General features: G+C 40.6%; 1 protein-coding gene and 1 pseudogene across 1 annotated transcript; one reads left to right on the top strand and one right to left on the bottom strand.

Moving 5' to 3' along the window:
• Positions 1 to 8,772: 8,772 nt before the first annotated feature.
• On the top strand, positions 8,773 to 9,556 carry LOC132563302 (uncharacterized). The gene is made up of 3 exons (XM_060228065.1): positions 8,773 to 9,060; positions 9,189 to 9,272; positions 9,542 to 9,556. The coding sequence occupies exons 1-3, from the start codon at positions 8,773 to 8,775 to the stop codon at positions 9,554 to 9,556; spliced, it is 387 nt and encodes a 128-aa protein (XP_060084048.1).
• A 1,308-nt stretch (positions 9,557 to 10,864) lies between these two features.
• Positions 10,865 to 13,544, bottom strand: LOC132563303 (uncharacterized; annotated as a pseudogene).
• Between the last annotated feature and the right edge of the window lie 7,196 nt (positions 13,545 to 20,740).

Genomic DNA, 20,740 nt, shown 5'->3' with positions numbered 1-20,740 from the left:
GAGTTGAATATATATTTGCTATAATTTTGTAGATATAAATTCCAAGTGAATACATTTGTTGAATGTATTATTTATCGTTGTTTTATCGGTTTGCTACCAATTAAGATGAGCCTATATACCCACAATTCTTGACAGCTATACGCTTGCGCCGCACACGTGACGCCATTTCGCCTGGATGTAGAACAAAATTTCCGGTTTCGGAAAATTTTGTAAACAATCACCCTACATCTATTTCTTCCAAATTCTAAATTATTTTAACTTTCTAAGATTTTGTAGTATTATTTTATATATATATTATTTGATCAGGAAGCGGTTATTCGTTTATTATTTATTTTTCAATATAGAACGCTAGTTTGTTTGTGTAAATTCTTATAGTGTGAATTAGTCACTTTCACACATATACTCAACAAAAAAAAAGAAAGGTTAACATGTTTCCTTGGCGAATACCTGTAAATGAGTGAAAACAAAATGACATTTGTGCAATATTATAAAATGGTAATGTTTTACATTACAAAATCCAAGGGGGTTACCAAAATCATTCAAGCGTGAAAGTCTGTATTAGCGAAAGAGCTGCACGAGGTTTTCTGCGACTAACTTGTATCTTCGCTTGAATTTCATAAACTTTCAAACTGACAACTGTTCCTTAGATCCTTAGGACTTAGAAATCACCGAATCTTGCTATCTATCAACTTAATCAGTATATCCCGGCTGTCACAAGTACAGAGAGAAAGGGCTGTAGACATGATCCAGGCCGTGGAGTCTCGCCGTCGAGTTGCACGGCATTTTGGTTGCAGTGTTAAGACAATTTGCCAGTTGGTAGGTCGTTTAAACCAACTTTGGTCAACATCCGATCGTCCCCGAAGCGGCCGACCCCGTAAAACGACCGCCAGGGATGACCATCGTATACGAATGATACACTTGCGCAATCGATTCGTAACCGCAGTAGAGACTACAAGGACATTGTTTGGGCGTCGTGTGTCTCCCCAAACAGTCCGCAACAGGTTGAGGGCCTACCAATTGAAAGCGCGGCGTCCCTACACTGGACCCAATTTGTTGTGACGTCACCGTAATAATCGGCGTAACTGGACCCGTGTTCACCGTCGTTGGGCCTTACGGCAATGGAACAATGTTCTGTTTTCAGATGAGTCCAGGTTTTGTCTGCAACACGGTGACGGAAGGCGCAGAGTGTGGAGGCAACGAGGGGAGCATTTTGCGAACTGCTGCGTCGCAGAACGGGACTGCTGTTGCGGCGGAAGTGTACTGGTTTGGGATGGTATTTGTGGGGGGACTCGTACCAGGCTTGTTGTGTTCAATGGCAATTTAACCGGCATTCGATATCGGGACGAAATTTTAAGACCAGAGGTTCTGCCATTCTTAAGACACCATGGCGTTGGCGCCATTTTTCAACAGGATAACGCACCAGCGCACATCAGTCGCGTCAGCAGAACTTCTTGCCGCAGAACAACGTAGAGGTGTTAGATTGGCCATCAAAATCACCTGATTTGTCACCGATTGAGCATGTCTGGGACGTTCTTGGGCGACGCGTGAGAGAAAGTCGAAATCAGCCGTCAAACTTGCAGGAGCTGGTCCAAGCCTTGATCGCTGAATGGAACAACATCTCTCCTCGAATTATCCGCCGGTTTACGAGTTCCATGCGACGACGCTGCAATGCTGTTTACTTCGCAAACGGTGGCCATACCCGTTACTAATGGTGTTACCTTTGAAATTGACCCCAACGTCCTTTACAGTCGAATAAAATCAACTGAACGCAAAGTTTTATAATGAACCATGACTGCAGTTTTATCAGCATTGATCAATTACTTTATTCGTACATGATTGGTAAGGATTTATGAAGGGGTTAATTAATTAATCACAGAATAAAGTAGTGTTACCTTTCTGGTTTTGTTTAGTATATTTGAGTAAACTTATACATCTAGACTAGGTATCATATATATATAGAAATACACAGGTGGCAGTTGTGTGTTATCATCGGTACTTGTTGTCCATTACAGTAACATTACATGATTTTATGTGTAACAGTTGACTGTATTTGGATAACATATAGTTGAGAATACTGATTAGGATTGTTGTCGGATCACGGTTTCAGTCCAATCATTATATAGTATTCGAAAATCCAAGCATACATCGTATTATATTGTACCGGATACGGATCATAATATATACTTTGTAATTTAGACAAAATTTACAATTTGTAAATATTTCATGATTGTATAACGGGTTGTCGTTAGTAAACAATCTTATTGTCAACCTACTCCCATGTCCACATTATCAGAGGTAAATCATATTGATGCTGGCCAGTTAACTGGGGTTATAATTATTATTCCCTAGTTCATTGCCTGCACTTAACTAAGGGGTTAATCAAAACCGGATACTCGGATTTAATATTCATTATTAAAACTATTAAAATACCCCCATCATGCCTCAAATTAAAATCAACTGGTGTAAAGAGCAGGATTTGCAATCCTTACCGGATGTTGGTAGGAAATTAGCTCAAAACATCAAAACTTATAGAGAAACATGCGGCAACATCACACCGGACAACATTGGAGATGTACCTCGGTTACGGGTTACAGAGAAGTTAATAAAGCTGATAGACTTCGAGCCCAACCCGTATTTTCTGAAGGAAGAGGACTTCGAAAATTTTTACTCTAGGAATGAGCTAGGGAGCACTTCCAAAATGTCTAGGACACCCTCCGCTACGGATTATAAACAGACAGCTAGTATGGAGGAGGTGTCCCGCCTCATTGATGCTCGACGGGAGAGTATGTTACCCGAGCCATACAGCAGGAGGAAACAAGGTGCTCGCTCATCCTATGAGGATTCGGAGGAGGATTATACCACACCTCAACTGTCAAGGGTAAGGAGGGAGCCAAACCATTGATGCCATTCTCGGATACGAGGGCAAGAAAGTAATTCTGAAGATGACTATCAGAGTCCTGTGAAGCGACGAAGGGTCGAAAGCCTACAGGCTAAGTTCCAGGTTGACAACCAGGAGCCAGAGGAAGCGCTTCAGGACTGGGCGGACCGGATTCTTGGTCTAGCCGTTAAAGCTTACATAGACCTTCCAGAGTCCTGGGTACGCAAACATGCCATAATGAGGTTTTGTTTAGGCTGTAACGACAAAGAAGCAGGGAGGTACGCTTGTATGAAGAAACACCGAACCTTGGAGGAAGCAAAGGAGGAGATCGAATGGTATCGCTGCATCAATCAACCAGCGGAGGCCAGGCGGAAGTCTCGCTCTGATGTTCCGGTATATCGGACACGCTTCGAAGAGTCGCATTCTTCTGCGGAGGAGTTTATGGACGTGCAGGAAGTGCGTCGGATGGTGGGGACTAGGCGCAAGGATAAACCCAGTGCTCCATCAATAAGGAAATTTCCTGCAAACTCCATTCTGAAAAAAAAGCAGACGCCACCCTAGAACAACGAGTAACAACTTAGGAGGGAAATATGTCGTCAATGCAGGTGGAGCTTTCCCAACTTTCACTTAAGTTGGACGCCCAGCAAAAGGAAATCGGACACAAGTTCGATGGCCTCTTATCCACCTTAAAGACAAAGACCTGGGGCAGAAGCCCATCATCCTCAGAAAACTGTTTTAGGTGTGGCAGGCCGGGACATTTTATAAAGGACTGCCCGAAGAAGAAGGAGTAGACCTTTAAGGAGGAGGGTAATTTAAACTTCTTGGGGTTGGAGAATCGGGAGGGGTCCCCAACCCAGCTGTAAGTACAGAAAGCCCTCCCAATGTACTCCCGGGTCAATTTGAGGGTACGGAGTCATTTAGTTTCCAGGTTTGTTCGGGTAGCACCCAACCACCGGAATCGGTGGAGTTGGTAAGCACAAAAACAGCCAAACCATTCCTGACAGAGGGATCAGACGATGTGTTTACATCAATGGACAGTTGTGACCAGGACCAGACAGCGTTCAGCAATAGTGTTGAGGAGGAAATGGAGGGAGTAAGTTTAAACAGGGTGAGATCCAACTCTTTGTATCACACCTTGGTACATGTTTGAGATGCGACAGTGGATGCTATTGTTGATACGGCAACAGAGTCCACTATCCTCTCCGACAGGATTTATCAACAAATGGACCCCAAGCCCCAAACCCTGTGCAAAATGAAGTTCCTGACTGCAGCACGAGACACATCTATGATGGGACTGAAGAAAGGGCCTGTAAAACTCAGGATTGGAGCTGGTGTATGTAACGAAATCATCCATGTGGCACCAATAGAAGATGATATGCTAATTGGATTTGACTTTCTTATACGCCAGGGAACCCGCATTGATATGGCCAACCACTTGATGCAAATGGGCCCCAATACAACCCAATTTTGAGGAGCCTAACAACGATGACGTTCCTGAACATCTCAGAGACATGCTAGACCGGTCACGGCAGTGTTTATATGATGCAGAGTATCATGAGTTGACAGGTTATCAGGGAGTTCTCGGAGGTCTTTGCTTCTCACATGTTTGACATTGGAACCTTTAAGGAAATCGAGCACAAGATTGATACACAGGGTGCTCCACCAGTCAAACAACGTATGAGACGGAATCCTATACACTTCGCCAAAGAAGAGGAGGGAAAGATAGACAAGGTGATCAAGCAGGTGTTATTCAACCCTCTGTCTCTGAATGGGCATCAGCTCCTGTAATAGTCCGGAAAAGGGACGGGACAGTGAGGTATTGCATCGACTACAGAGCGCTTAATAATGTGACTGTAAAGGATATGTACCCCCTACAACTAGTTGAGGACAGTGTCGATACACTAGCTGGAAATCATTGGTTTTCTGAACTGGATGCTGTGTGGGGTTATTGGCAAGTTAGGATAGCAGATAAGGACCGGAAGAAAACTGTATTTATTAGAAAATACGGACTCTTTGAATTTGTAAAGATACCTTTTGGTCTGTGCAACTCCCCAGCTACTTTCTCCAGGGTTATCAACCTAGTGCTCAGCGGTCTGAATTGGAAGGCAGTATTGGCCTTTCTGGATGATATTGTGATTCTGGGACGGGATTTCAAGGATCATCTGAACAATGTGGCTGAGGCCCTACGAAGGTTCCGGTATTACGGAATTAAACTCAAACTAACAAAATGTGTGTTCTGTCAAAGAAAAGTGGAGTTTCTTGGCCGGATCATCGGCGAGGATACAATGGCAACAAATAGTGATATTGCAGCCATCAAGGATTGGCCAGTTCCATCCTCAACGAAAGAAGTGGAAAGATTCCTAGGTTTGGCCAATTATCACCGGCTGTTCATTCAGAGCTTTGCGGAGGTTGCTGTTCCTCTCTACAACATTACAGGAAAGAAACTTTTCAAGTGGGGAAAAGAGTAGCAGCAGGCGTTTGAGGAATTAAAAACAAAGTTAATGCAAAAGCCTGTACTCGCGCTGCCAAACCAGATTGATGATTTTGGACACGGATGCATCCGATAAGGCTATCGGTGGAGAGCTGCTACAAATGATAGATGGACACGAGAAGTTGATAGCCTACGCTAGTTTTGCTCTAACACCGAAACAAATACAGTATTGTACTACAAGGAAGGAGTTAGTTATTGTCCGACTGACCAGACAGTTCAGACACTACCTGCTGGGCAAGCCTTTTAAAAAAAGGACTGATCATAACAGCCTCACCTGGCTGCTTCGATTTTAGCAACCACAGGGGCAGCTAGCCCGATGGATTGAGGAGTTGAGCCAATTCAACATCGCAAAGGCAGGCTTCATTCTAACGCTGATGCTTTGTCCAGGTTTATATCCTGGACAGTGGAGTTGTTAAAGGAAAGTGCAAGAAATTATTCCCTCCGTGGAAAGGACCAGGGATCATCGTCGAGAGTATCACGCCGTATCTGTTTCGCGTACAACTACGTAACAAAGTCATGGTGCTCAACATGGCGGTTGGAGGCACATGGGTTGAGGCGATGTCCAAGCATCTTCGCACTGTGGAGCAGTCTACCAGACGGGGAGATACCCTGAACCCCATGTTATCATGAGCCACATCTACAGGACCAACGTCTCTGACAGCCGTTTGAAGAACAGAGGCCTTCATGCGGTGCCTGGATATCTTGCAGCTCAAGAAGATTCCGTCAACCCAGTAGATCCAACTTCACTGTTTCTCTGGAACAGAGGAAGTTGTGGGGTTGTGGTTGGAGGCCTATCCTAACAACTACTTCAGCATGTCAGGGCTGGTCTTCCATTTCAGAGAGGAGCAGAGGAAGGCTGTGAGGTCTATCCCTCGGGAAAGACTCCTTCTGGAGACAGACGCCCCATACTTCCCGGTAAGTGCGCTGAGAACCTGTAGCGCCCCCACCAACTTAACATCACCGCCCAGAGAGTGGCAGAGAAATTGGGAGGCGTGGAAGCTGGGGAAATCATGGAACAGACGGAGAAGAACGCCCGCAACCTGTTTCAATAACAGAGGAACATTACTATTTGGGCCGGTATGACGGACCATCAGGTCAGGGTGGATCTCAGGCCGATTATATCCACACTGACTATGAGCCGTATGGTACTACACTTACTTTAGGCCGGAAAAATGGTTCTTAGTGTAGGAACACCCATGCCAGCATAAATAATCGGGAGTTAGAGGACATTTCCTGCGACACCGGAGTAAACCAACCCTATAAAATTTTGACAAGGGAGGGTGTGGTGAAAAGCAGGTAAGCGTGTCTGTGACCCAGGGTTGTCGCGCGCGACTTGGTCAGGTGGGCGCTCCCACTCGTCCCTATGCGAACAGACCTTTGACCAGACAAGACGCACGTGCGATACTTGAGAGAAATATCATCTCGTCGGTACAACACCCCGGACAAAAACCACTCCCGGATAACAACGAGAGTATCTCAACACAATACTAGAACCTACGGTTAACCCCTAGGAACACCTACCCCTCTCGCCTAAACAGCAACGGGTAAATCCACGTGTTGAGATAGGGTACCGCGTGTGCTTTTCACTTCAGCTCCAACAAATAATCTCTACTCTCGCAGCCATAATACTTACAGGCTCCCCGGTCCCTGGGGTCTATACGGAGTAAACAATGGCTCGACCCTCACGAGTCGAGATCCAGGCATCGAGTGACCAGTATTAGAACATAGATTTACCAGGAAAGCTTAGTGCGCATGTGCAATGAATGTGAAAGAGGAATTTCGTGCGGCTCGCTGTTCGTAACCTGTCAGCACTTTCGCCAGTCAGGTGAAGCGCGACTGTCCCGATGTTGTTACTTCAACACAACACAACACATGAGTACAGTTCACACAGGACTTCACATAAACATGTAACAACGTGTACAGTGACACCTAAACATACCTATAACATATGCGTATTATGCAACCCTGGGTTACATATGTTTGTTGATGTCTATGTCGGTTGATATCTATGTGTGTTGATGTGTACGTTGTTTGATATCTTTGTTGATGTGTATGTTGGTTGATATCTTTGTTGATGTGTACGTTGGTTGATATCTGTTTGTTGATGTGTACGTTGGTTGATATCTATGTTTGTTGATGTGTACGTTGGTTGATATCTTTGTTTGTTGATGTGTACGTTGGTTGATATCTATGTTTGTTGATGTGTACGTTGGTTGATATCTTTGTTTGGTGATGTGTATGTTTGTTGATGTGTATGTTTGTTGATGTGTATGTTTGTTGATATCTATGTTTGTTGATATCTATGTTTGTTGATGTTTACTTTTTTGATGTCTATGTTTGTTGATGTGTACGTTGGTTGATATCTATGTTTGTTGATGTGTACGTTGGTTGATATCTTTGTTTGGTGATGTGTATGTTTGTTGATGTGTATGTTTGTTGATGTGTACGTTGGTTGATATCTATGTTTGTTGATATCTATGTTTGTTGATGTGTACGTTGGTTGATATCTATGTTTGTTGATGTGTACGTTGGTTGATATCTTTGTTTGGTGATGTGTATGTTTGTTGATGTGTACGTTGGTTGATATCTATGTTTGTTGATGTTTACTTTTTTGATGTCTATGTTTGTTGATGTTTATGTTGGTTGATATCTTTGTTTGTTGATGTTAATGTTTGATAGTGTATGCTTTTTGCTTTATTAACAAAGTCGCCATGGAAGGTTAAATCTTGATAATCAGGAGAATTTTATTGTAAATTATGAATATGTTAAATGTGCATATTCACCTTTAGAACTTTATAAATCTCTTGACTTTTCATTATGATAAAAAGCCGTGTTTACATGTCTACTGTAGTTGAGGTTGATTATGAAACCGCACGTTTGTCCAAGTTCTAATATAATACTTTCTGTGACAAATCTGATATATGATTTTTCTCTGAAAAATGTGAAGGAATATCAACTGAGATATTGTTTTCAATATTTAAGATTTTCTTTTAAAGTGCTATTTCTTAATTTAAAGTGGAGCTTTAGTGCTGGTACACGGTCTAAAATGAAAAAATGTTTTGTAATGAGAAAATTAAATTTATAGAGAAATTCGGGGAAAAAAAGTAAATTACGAAGTTATCGCTGATTTTTTGAAAATCACACCTGAATACAAACCGTAAAATCCCAATTTTATTTCTTGGACCGAAAGTGACGTAAGAACAGTGGCCCGCCAGAGACAGAGTTGACATATTGAAGCGATATTTTATAGCGACATGATGAAGATAATTACAAAAAAAAAAAAAAACCCACACCGGGATCACGTTATGGTCGACGTTGCGTGGCAGGTACGATGTACGAACACTAAAGCTAATGGTGTTTCTCTGCACAATTTCCCGACAAAGAGGCCTGATATCCACCGTCAATGGGAAAACGAAAAGACTGGAAGCCTACTCGACACTCCGTATTGTGCAGCGCTCATTTCCAAGAGGATTGTTATCCCCTGAAATTCCGTTTGGGACTGCTCGAATCAAGTGGGAAAACAATTAAGAAAACGCTGAACGAAAATGCAGTGCCCACTATATACCCTACATGTTTGACAGCAACTACGCCACAACCTGGTAAACGAGGATCTTTTGTTGATGATGTTACAACACCCAAGTCTTCTGTCAAAAGGCCTAGGTCAGCATTCGTCAAACGTGACATCCAACGAGTGAGTATCTTTGTGTGTTTACTTATTCTGACTAATATTACATGTTGAAATTTCTATTCAAGAAAGAAAATTCCCTGTTGTGATTAGTAATTTAGTACTTATTACTAAAATTATTTTTACTATAATAGATGATGAGAGAATATGATGAAGCTGAGAATGAATCAGAAAATATAAATCAAGAAGCAGAACCAGACAGGGAATCAAGCACGGAGGTAAGGTTTAATTTATTAGCATAATAAAAGTTAATATGTAATATGAATTTATCACATTTAATCCATAATTCTAATTGCCGTAACAAATGATAGATAACAGTAACTATTTTTTTAATTTCAATTATCTGGGTATTGTTTTAGTGCATTGTCACATCATTATGACAGCAATTATTTTTGGAAAAAAAATACAGGTTTTTATTTACTTTTTTGTCACATTTAGATATATTTACTTGTTATGAATATATGTTATATGTTATTGATTTTTTCAGGTAACTGTCACATGAGAGGAGCCTAAATCAAAGTCAGTTGCTTCCCAGAAGAGTTTATCTCGACCGTCGCAAAGGTCTCATTACACACAGACAAAATTTAAAGGAAAGAATAAAGGTAATTTTATGAAATTCATTTTCCTTTGACTGGATATTAACTGGATTAGGAGAACTTGTTATAAAATTTTCAATTTTTCCATTAAGTGAAATTACTGTACATAGTGTTCCAAGAGTTTCATTTGTATCATGCTACATGCAGTAATACAAGCGTACATTGTATTTGTTTCAATTTGAAGAATATCAGGTAAGCGGACCAAAAACTAGGGATCTTGGTATCGTGTGTGACATCATCCCTAGCCCACAACTACAGGGACAGCCTGTTACCACAGTTCCCCTGCCTGTTAAAGAAGAATCAGTGAATTACATATTTCATGCTTTAACATGAGAATGTTTTCAACAATACCGGCCCTGCTAGGATTTTTTCATGTAAATCTTCACAAGAATCCACAAAAACAACGTTTTATTGCTTGCTCGTCTAAATGTTCAACCAATCCTTTATTAAACTATTAACTGCTATTCTTAGTACTACTAAATCTTGGTTACAATCTTTTCGTGATACTACAAATATAGAGGGCCAGACAACATCCGTAGAATCAAAAAACTGTTTTATAGTTGACATGTTTCGGCGTACTATGTATGCTTTCCTCAGATACTATCCGTCTTTTTTTGTGATACTATTTACTCAATTATGGAATTAATATTAATATTAATAGCCGACCACCCTAACCGGTAACACTACTTTCTGTTAGTACAAGTATAAAGAGGAAAACGGTCGTTAGAACAAGAGGCCCAAGGGTCTGAATAGCCACCTGAGAAATATTTCATTGAATTTGACAAATTTCAGTCGATTTGTCTACTTTTGACACCATCCATCAGTCCCTGAGGTCCATCTCGTCCAACATGTCTATATAAGCAAACTGCCATCCAATGGTTTAAATTGAGATATCATTTAAAGATCTCATAACATTGGACCCCTGTGACCTTGAAAGTGGATAAAGGTCATTCATATGAACAATTTTTTTTGGATCGCAATATGCTTTACGTCAAATATCATGACCTCTGGCCTCTTGGTTTTTGATAAATAGTTTAAAGACAACACTTCACGCAGACTTGTTCTTAGCATTGCTACTAAGTGTCATACGAAGCCAATGCTTTATAACTTCTGAAGTAAACAGGCACAATATTGTCTTATTATTGTCCTTTTTGCCAAGGTAAACGGAAACTCAATATACTGACAAAAAAGGGGACTGTTGTTTGACTATGATAATGATTGCATATGTTTATTTAAAGTAACAAGTATAAACTATCTACTATTCAATTATTTAGCTGGACGCCATAAAACATGGTACGGGCAAGAATCACTGGATTCTACTGAGAGTCGTGCAGAAGGATTCTCGACACGGTATGGTTCAAATTTTAAGTCTTTCATGCGCTTTAGTATATCGCCTCCTGACGACATCTTTCTGTGAAACTCCCATTCCATTATGAATGCCAGAACATCTACTGCTTTGAAGAACTTTTCTGATTTATATATAGCTTTATGTTCAAATCCTTCAATATCCATTTTTACTATAACCTTAGAAAAATTCTTAAAAACCGGAAGTTCCACAAGGTCGTCCATTGTAATAGTGTCCACTTCTGCGTACGTGCCCTGTGCGCGACCTTCCTTTAGGTCTTTAAAGAAGTAGTGTGACGCCAATCTTCACTTCGTTATTGAGAAAGGGAATACAAATAAATGAAAATTTTAAAAAAAGTATGAAAATCGGTCAAGTATTTGCCGAGATATACCAGCTTGAATTTTGCCGTTTTGCACCTGTTTGAAAAACAATCAACGCAACTTCCGGTTTTGCTAAATATAGAACCGGAAGTGTTGTGACGTAGTATGAGCAACACATACACATCAATTTCAAGATGGAGAATAGCAGTATTCTGAAGCAGTCACACTTTGGACAGTTTGAGCTGTGATCAGTTCTGACAAAACCTAAAATAAAAAAAAAAAAAATGTTGCACACGTTTCTGAGTAAAGGTTGGGTTATGTCTTCACATAAATAATATTCTCATTGAAAGCATTTCAAGTGAATATGCTGTACAGAATTATACTGTATATTACAGTACCGTACCTAACATACAGTACAGCAACAAATATACTACCACATAATACATGTATATTATCGTTTGTAAAATATGCTATTGATATATATACATTAGCGATTAGGTACACGTACGATATGCCCATATAGTATTTCTTTTCAATGGCATAAGAATATAGATATAGCATTTTGGTTGAAGTATTACATTTTAAGGGGACCCAGTATTTCTCAAGTTTGCTTTAGGGAACTGATCCCCGTATAAAATTATACTAAATTGTTTTTTTTTTTTTTTTTTTTTTATTAATTTCCATTTATCATGTTTATTTTATTAATTTTCATTGATTTTATTAATTGTCATGATTATTTAATAACGCAGTTTTTCATACTTGAAATTTAAGATTCCAATATTTATAATGATTTTGTCAAATAAGTACAAATGGGATTGGATGGATCCCCTACTATAAGTACCTGTAAATGTACTTTTTTACAGAAAAAAGGATTTCCCTAATGTCATGCTAATATTGTAAAATAATTTATCATTCTTACCCTGGAGCTTTCTCTTTTTGCATAAGCCCCCCTTGGCTTCTTCTCTGGAGAAGATAAAAAAACCTTCGTTTAGCTGATCATGATCCCTCTTAGGATATATTGAGACGTCTCTTTGTGCTAAATCCTAAGCTCGCCTTCAAGTCATACTGCGCGTCGAAACATGAAGGTGTGAAATGGGCATTACAAATGGCACCCTGCCTCGAAGGCTCTTCCCAGTCTGCTCTGGTCAGCTTCACAAACCTTTTCCATGCATTCCTAGTTCGACTATCCGATGGGAATGTGTGTACTGAAACGCCATCACCCGCAGTGTTACTACACCCAGCTACTACATAACGGCGGCCCTTGTGGCGAGAACTTGCCATATCCAAGGGATCTTTTTTCACCAAATGATCCTGATAATAATAGTCTTTACCGTCTAAACCTTGGAATAACGAAAACTACTCGGATTCCGGCAAATTTCGATCAGTGTTTACCTTGTTGTTGATAACAGTGAAGTCGAATCCAGCGCGTCTATGTTGCTCATACTACGTCACTTCCGGTGAAAAAGGGGATTTCCCTAATTTTGCTTTTTTAAAGGTATGTTTTCGTACGGGCATTACATTTACACCAATTACACTAAAACGATACGTCGGAAAAAAATTTCTTTGTTTTCCGTTATTTTGTAAGGTATTTCTGTGATTTTATTTCGGTTTTGTAACCATATTGCACTACTTCTTTAATGTGTTTAGAGTCCACATCGACATACGTACCGCCAATATTGTTCTTATCAACACCAAGTTTAACCCTCATATGCTCATCGGATATTGCGTTGTAAACAATAGTGACGTCATGCTGCATATCTCCAGCTGTGACGGAAGCACAAAGATGCTGAATGTTTTTGTCTAAAGCCTCTACGGCTAGTACTTTCCGACCCATTTTTGCGATAGCTAAAGTATGTACGCCTATATTAGCACCGATAACAATTAAGTTCAAATTTGAATCGGTCTGAAGTAGTGCTGCTATTCCGTTAGTTTTTGCAGCCTCGAAATGACCAGTCGTTTTAATAACTCCAGAAACCCAGTTGTCACTTGCACTCTGATATATGAATATTGGAGTATCTCCAAACTGTGTTTTTAAGGTGGCTTTTGGGAAGTTAATACATTGTTTGCAGACGTATTCTTCGGTACAGGTCTACTAATATTCTGGCCAGTCTGCGCAGATATACGATACACAACAATCACACCAACTAGAATTAGCAAGGCTAAAGTAGACGTAGCCTTCAGGTTGAATCCTCCTCTAGGCATTGTGAATGAGGCTTGCAGTCAGTTCAAAATCCTGAAAATGAACAGAAAAAATTAAAGTCAGTATTGGACTGAATGCATAAACATTAATTAGTTTGCAGTTCAACATATGTAAAATCATGTTCAACAAGTATTGCAAATGATGCGAAGAAAATGACCTCTCTTGGCTGCCCAAATGTCGCTTTTAATAGGTTTGAAATGAATGATCTAGGTGCTTGCGGTGTTCCTGTGACAGTTACCTATCTCTTTAAACAGATTTTATAACAATCGATTCATTAATTGGTATGCTTTAGCTAGCGAGGTCTCGTTATTGGACATTTGATTGATGTACTTTAGCCAGCGAGGTATCGTTATTGGACATTTAACTGATGTACTTTAGCCAGCGAGGTCTCGATATTGGACATTTGACTGATGTACTTTAGCCAGCGAGGTCTCGTTATTGGACATTTGACTGATGTACTTTAGCCAGCGAGGTCTCGTTATTGGACATTTGACTGATGTACTTTAGCAAGCGAGGTCTCGTTATTGGACATTTGACTGATGTACTTTAGCCAGCGAGGTCTCGTTATTGGACATTTGACTGATGTACTTTAGCCAGCGAGGTCTCGTTATTGGACATTTGACTGACGTACTTTAGCTAGCGAGGTCTCGTTATTGGACATTTGACTGATGTACTTTAGCCAGCGAGGTATCGTTATTGAACATTTGACTGATGTACTTTAGCTAGCGAGGTCTCGTTATTGGACATTTGACTGGTGTACTTTAGCCAGCGAGGTCTCGTTATTGGACATTTGACTTGTGTACTCTATTTCCCATAGAGCGCTCTGACATTAAAACTGCGTTTCGAATGTTACAGCATGTCAGCAAAAGTCTACATAACCTATACAGAATTGTTCATCATTCATTTTTATAAGTACCCATATATATATCTCCGTTCGTTTAATTATACATGTATATCTATTCTTTTTAAATATACATGTGTATCTATTGTTTTTACACATACATGTTTATCTATTTTTATACATACATTATTTTACATACACTTGTATATCTATTCTTTTTACATATAATCTATTCTTTTACATATATATATTTATCCTTTATATTCTTTTTACACATCAATGTAATTCCATTCTTATATCTAATCTTTTTACGCATACATATATAACTATTATTTTTCAATATACATATATGTCTATTCTTTTTAAATACACAGGTATGTCCTTCATTTTGCATGTACATGTGTATCTATTCTTTTCGCACATACATGTATATCTATTCTTTTTTCGGTATACACGCATACCTATTCATTTTTACATATACATGTATGTCCATTACTTTTACAAACACATGTATATCTATTCTCTTTTCATATATACGTATATATTTATTTATATATATATATATGTATGTATATCTATTCTTTTTACATTCACATGCATATCCATTCTCTTCAGATATATTCGTATATATATTATACACTGATGTCTATTCTTTTTACACATACATGTATATCTATTCTTTTTACGAATACATGTATATCTATTCTTTTTACACATACATGTATATCTATTCTTTTTACGAATACATGTATATCTATTCTTTTTACACATACATGTATATCTATTCTTTTTACACATACATGTATATCTATTCTTATAACATATACATGTATGTCCATTCTTTTTTACATACACAGGTATATCCTTTATTTTGCATTTACATATATGTACATATCTACACATACATATAATCGATTCTTTTTAAATATACATGTATATCGATTCTTTTTAAATATACATTTATATACATTCTTTTACATATACATAGATATTAAATCTTATATCATTTCTTTTACAGATACATGTATATTCTTTAGTTTACATATACGTGTATACATATTGTTTATATATATCTATGTGTGTGTGTATATATATACTTTTTTACATATATATATGTATAAAAACTCTTTTTAACCATACATGTCAGTAAGGTCCCTGTATCAGAAACGTCCCTGTATCAGTAAGATCCCTGTACCAGTAAGGTCCCTGTATCAGTAATGTATGTCCCTGTATCAGTAAGGTTCCTGTATCAGTAAGGGCCTTGTATCAGTAAGGTCCATGTATCAGTTAGGCCCTTGTATCAGTTAGGTCCTGTGTCAGTAAGGTCCCTGTATCAGTAATGTATGTCCCTGTATCAGTAAGGTCCCTGTATCAGTTAGGTCCCTGTATCAGATAGGTCCCTGTGTCAGTAAGGTTCCTGTATCAGTAATGTATGTCCCTGTATCAGTAAGGTCCCTGTGTCATTAAGGTCCAGTGTCAGTAAGGTCCTATGACAGTAAGGTCCCTGTGTCAGTAAGGTCCAGTGTCAGTAAGGTCCCGGTGTCAGTAAGGTCCTAAGACAGTAAGGTCCCTGTGTCATTAAGTCCTGTGTCAGTAGGTCCCTATGTCAATATGGTCCCTGTATCAGTAAAGTCCCTGTGTCAGAAAGGTCCCTGTGTCAGTAAGGTTCTGTATCAGTAAGGTCCCTGTGTCAGTAAGGTCCCAGTATCAGTTAGGTCCTGTGTTAGTTAGGTCCCTGTATTAGTAAGGTCCCTGTATCAGTAAGGTCCCTGTGTCAGTAAGTACTGTGTCAGTAAGGTCAATGTGTCAGTAAGGTCCCTGTATCAGTAAGGTCCCTGTATCATTTAGGTCCCTGTGTCAGTAAGGACCTTGTATCAGTAATGTATGTCCCTGTGTCAGTAAGGTCCCTGTATCAGTAACGTCCCAGTGTCAGTAAGGTCCCTGTGTCAGTAAGGTCCTGTATCCCTGTGTCAGTAAGGTCCCTGTGTCAGTAAGGTCCCTGTGTCAGTAAGGTCCTGTGTCAGTAATGTATGTCCTTGTATTAGTAAGGTCCCTGTGTCAGTAAGGTCCCTGTATCAGTAATGTATGTCCCTGTATTAGTTAGGTCCATGTGTCAGTAAGGTCCCTGTATCAGTAAGGGCCTTGTATCAGTAAGGTTCATGTATCAGTTAGGCCCTTGTATCAGTTAGGTCCCTATGTCAGTAAGGTCCCTGTATCAGAAATGTATGTCCCTGTATCAGTAAGGTCCCTGTATCAGTTAGGTCCCTGTATCAGTTAGGTCCCTGTGTCAGTAAGGTCCCTATATCAGTAATGTATGTCCCTGTATCAGTAAGGTCCCTGTGTCAGTAAGGTCCAGTGTCAGTAAGGTCCCGGTGTCAGTAAGGTCCCGGTGTCAGTAAGGTCCCTGTGTCAGTAAGGTCCCTGTGTCAGTAAGTCCTGTGTCAGTAGGTCCCTATGTCAATATGGTCCCTGTATCAGTAAAGTCCCTGTGTCAGAAAGGTCCCTGTGTCATTAAGGTCCTTGTATCAGTAAGGTCCCTGTGTCAGTAAGGTCCCAGTATCAGTTAGGTCCTGTGTTAGTTATGTCCCTGTAATAGTAAGGTCCCTGTATCAGTAAGGTCCCTGTGTCAGTAAGTACTGTGTCAGTAAGGTCAATGTGTCAGTAAGGTCCCTGTATCAGTAAGGTCCCTGTATCAGTAAGGTCCTTGTATCATTTAGGTCCCTGTGTCAGTAAGGACCTTGTATCAGTAATGTATGTCCCTGTGTCAGTAAGGTCCCTGTATCAGTAACGTCCCAGTGTCAGTAAGGTCCCTGTGTCATTAAGGTCCTGTATCAGTAAGGTTCCTGTGTCAGTAAGGTCCCTGTGTCAGTAAGGTCCTGTGGCAGTAATGTATGTCCTTGTATTAGTAAGGTCCCTGTGTCAGTAAGGTCCCTGTATCAGTAAGGTCCCTGTATCAGTTAGGTTCCTGTGTCATTAAGGTCCTTGTATCAGTAATTTATGTCCCTGTATTAGTAAGGTCCCTATGTCTGTAAGGTCCTTGTATCAGTAATGTATGTCCCTGTATTAGTTAGGTCCATGTGTCAGTAAGGTCCCTGTATTAGTAAGGTCACCTTGTCAATATGGTCCCTGTGTCAGTAAGGTCCCTGTGTCTGTAAGGTCCTGTATCAGTAAGGTCCCTGTATCAGTAATGTCCCAGTATCAGTATAGTCCCTGTATCAGTTAGGTCCCTGTGTCAGTAAGGCCCCTGTATCAGTAAGGTTCCTGTGTCACTGAGATCCCTGTATCAGTAAGGTCCTGTATCAGTAAGGTCCCTGTATCAGTTAGGTCTCTGTGTCAGTGACGTCCCTGTATGAGATAAGTCCCTATGTCAGTAAGGTCCCTGTATCAGTAAGGTATGTCCCTGTATCAGTAAGGTCCCTTTGTCAGTTAGGTAGTTGTATCAGTAAGGTCTCTGTATCAGTTAGGTCCCTGTATCAGTAAGGTCCCTGTATCAGTAAAGTCCCTGTGTCATTAATTTCCTTGTGTCAGTAAGGTCCCTGTATCAGTAAGGTCCCTGTGTCAGTTAGGTCCCTGTATCAGTAAGGTCCTGTGTCAGTAACGACATCATGTCAATAAGGTCTCTGTATCAGTAGGTAATGTCTCTTTGTCGATGAGGTTCCTGTGTTAGTATATTTATTGTCCCTAAGTATCCTGTGTCAGTACGGTCCTTATGTCAATAAAGTCCCTTTATCAGTAAGATCTCTGTATCAGTAAGGTCCCTGCGTAAATATGGTCCTTGTGTCAGTAATTACCGTGAGTAAATAAAGGCTCTTTGTCAATAATATTCGTGTGTCAACAACGGTCCCAGCGTCAAGCAGGTCCCTATGTCAGTAAAGTCCCTGTGTCGATAAGGTGAATGTGTTAATAACGTCAATGTGTCAATAAGGTCCCTATGTCAGTGAGGTCCCTGTGTCAATAAGGTCTTCTTGTCGATAAGGCGATATGGTCCTCGTGTCCAAAAGGTCCTATGTCAATAAGGTCCCTGTGTCGATAAGGTCAATTTGTCAATAATGTAAATGTGTCATGAATGTCCTTGTGTCGTTAAGGTCCTTGTGTCGATGAGGTCCTCGTGTCCAAAAGGTCCCTGTGTCAGTAAGTACTGTGTCAGTAAGGTCCCGGTGTCAGTAAGGTCCCGGTGTCAGTAAGGTCCCTGTGTCAGTAAGTCCTGTGTCTGTAGGTCCCTATGTCAATATGGTCCCTGTATCAGTAAAGTCCCTGTGTCAGAAAGGTCCCTGTGTCATTAAGGTCCTTGTATCAGTAAGGTCCCTGTGTCAGTAAGGTCCCAGTATCAGTTAGGTCCTGTGTTAGTTATGTCCCTGTATTAGTAAGGTCCCTGTATCAGTAAGGTCCCTGTGTCAGTAAGTACTGTGTCAGTAAGGTCAATGTGTCAGTAAGGTCCCTGTATCAGTAAGGTCCCTGTATCAGTAAGGTCCTTGTATCATTTAGGTCCCTGTGTCAGTAAGGACCTTGTATCAGTAATGTATGTCCCTGTGTCAGTAAGGTCCCTGTATCAGTAACGTCCCAGTGTCAGTAAGGTCCCTGTGTCATTAAGGTCCTGTATCAGTAAGGTTCCTGTGTCAGTAAGGTCCCTGTGTCAGTAAGGTCCTGTGGCAGTAATGTATGTCCTTGTATTAGTAAGGTCCCTGTGTCAGTAAGGTCCCTGTATCAGTAAGGTCCCTGTATCAGTTAGGTTCCTGTGTCATTAAGGTCCTTGTATCAGTAATTTATGTCCCTGTATTAGTAAGGTCCCTATGTCTGTAAGGTCCTTGTATCAGTAATGTATGTCCCTGTATTAGTTAGGTCCATGTGTCAGTAAGGTCCCTGTATTAGTAAGGTCACCTTGTCAAGTCCCTGTGTCAGTAAGGTCCCTGTGTCTGTAAGGTCCTGTATCAGTAAGGTCCCTGTATCAGTAATGTCCCAGTATCAGTATAGTCCCTGTATCAGTTAGGTCCCTGTGTCAGTAAGGCCCCTGTATCAGTAAGGTTCCTGTGTCACTGAGATCCCTGTATCAGTAAGGTCCTGTATCAGTAAGGTCCCTGTATCAGTTAGGTCTCTGTGTCAGTGACGTCCCTGTATGAGATAAGTCCCTATGTCAGTAAGGTCCCTGTATCAGTAAGGTATGTCCCTGTATCAGTAAGGTCCCTTTGTCAGTTAGGTAGTTGTATCAGTAAGGTCTCTGTATCAGTTAGGTCCCTGTATCAGTAAGGTCCCTGTATCAGTAAAGTCCCTGTGTCATTAATTTCCTTGTGTCAGTAAGGTCCCTGTATCAGTAAGGTCCTGTGTCAGTTAGGTCCCTGTATCAGTAAGGTCCTGTGTCAGTAACGACATCATGTCAATAAGGTCTCTGTATCAGTAGGTAATGTCTCTTTGTCGATGAGGTTCCTGTGTTAGTATATTTATTGTCCCTAAGTATCCTGTGTCAGTACGGTCCTTATGTCAATAAAGTCCCTTTATCAGTAAGATCTCTGTATCAGTAAGGTCCCTGCGTAAATATGGTCCTTGTGTCAGTAATTACCGTGAGTAAATAAAGGCTCTTTGTCAATAATATTCGTGTGTCAACAACGGTCCCAGCGTCAAGCAGGTCCCTATGTCAGTAAAGTCCCTGTGTCGATAAGGTGAATGTGTTAATAACGTCAATGTGTCAATAAGGTCCCTATGTCAGTGAGGTCCCTGTGTCAATAAGGTCTTCTTGTCGATAAGGCGATATGGTCCTCGTGTCCAAAAGGTCCTATGTCAATAAGGTCCCTGTGTCGATAAGGTCAATTTGTCAATAATGTAAATGTGTCATGAATGTCCTTGTGTCGTTAAGGTCGTTGTGTCGATGAGGTCCTCGTGTCCAAAAGGTCCTGTGTCAGTAAGGTCCCTGTGTCAGTAGGTCCCTATGTCAATATGGTCCCTGTATCAGTAAAGTCCCTGTGTCAGAAAGGTCCCTGTGTCAGTAAGGTTCTGTATCAGTAAGGTCCCTGTGTCAGTAAGGTCCCAGTATCAGTTAGGTCATGTGTTAGTTAGGTCCCTGTATTAGTAAGGTCCCTGTATCAGTAAGGTCCCTGTGTCAGTAAGTACTGTGTCAGTAAGGTCCCGGTGTCAGTAAGGTCCCGGTGTCAGTAAGGTCCCTGTGTCAGTAAGGTCCCTGTGTCAGTAAGTCCTGTGTCAGTAGGTCCCTATGTCAATATGGTCCCTGTATCAGTAAAGTCCCTGTGTCAGAAAGGTCCCTGTGTCATTAAGGTCCTTGTATCAGTAAGGTCCCTGTGTCAGTAAGGTCCCAGTATCAGTTAGGTCCTGTGTTAGTTATGTCCCTGTATTAGTAAGGTCCCTGTATCAGTAAGGTCCCTGTGTCAGTAAGTA

Source organism: Ylistrum balloti, unplaced genomic scaffold (genome assembly GCF_031769215.1).
Source record: "Ylistrum balloti isolate Yb309-2 unplaced genomic scaffold, AGI_CSIRO_Ybal_v1 Utg371676, whole genome shotgun sequence".
Taxonomy (NCBI): Eukaryota; Metazoa; Mollusca; class Bivalvia; order Pectinida; family Pectinidae; genus Ylistrum; species Ylistrum balloti.
This window is presented reverse-complemented; position numbering and strand designations above follow the sequence as displayed.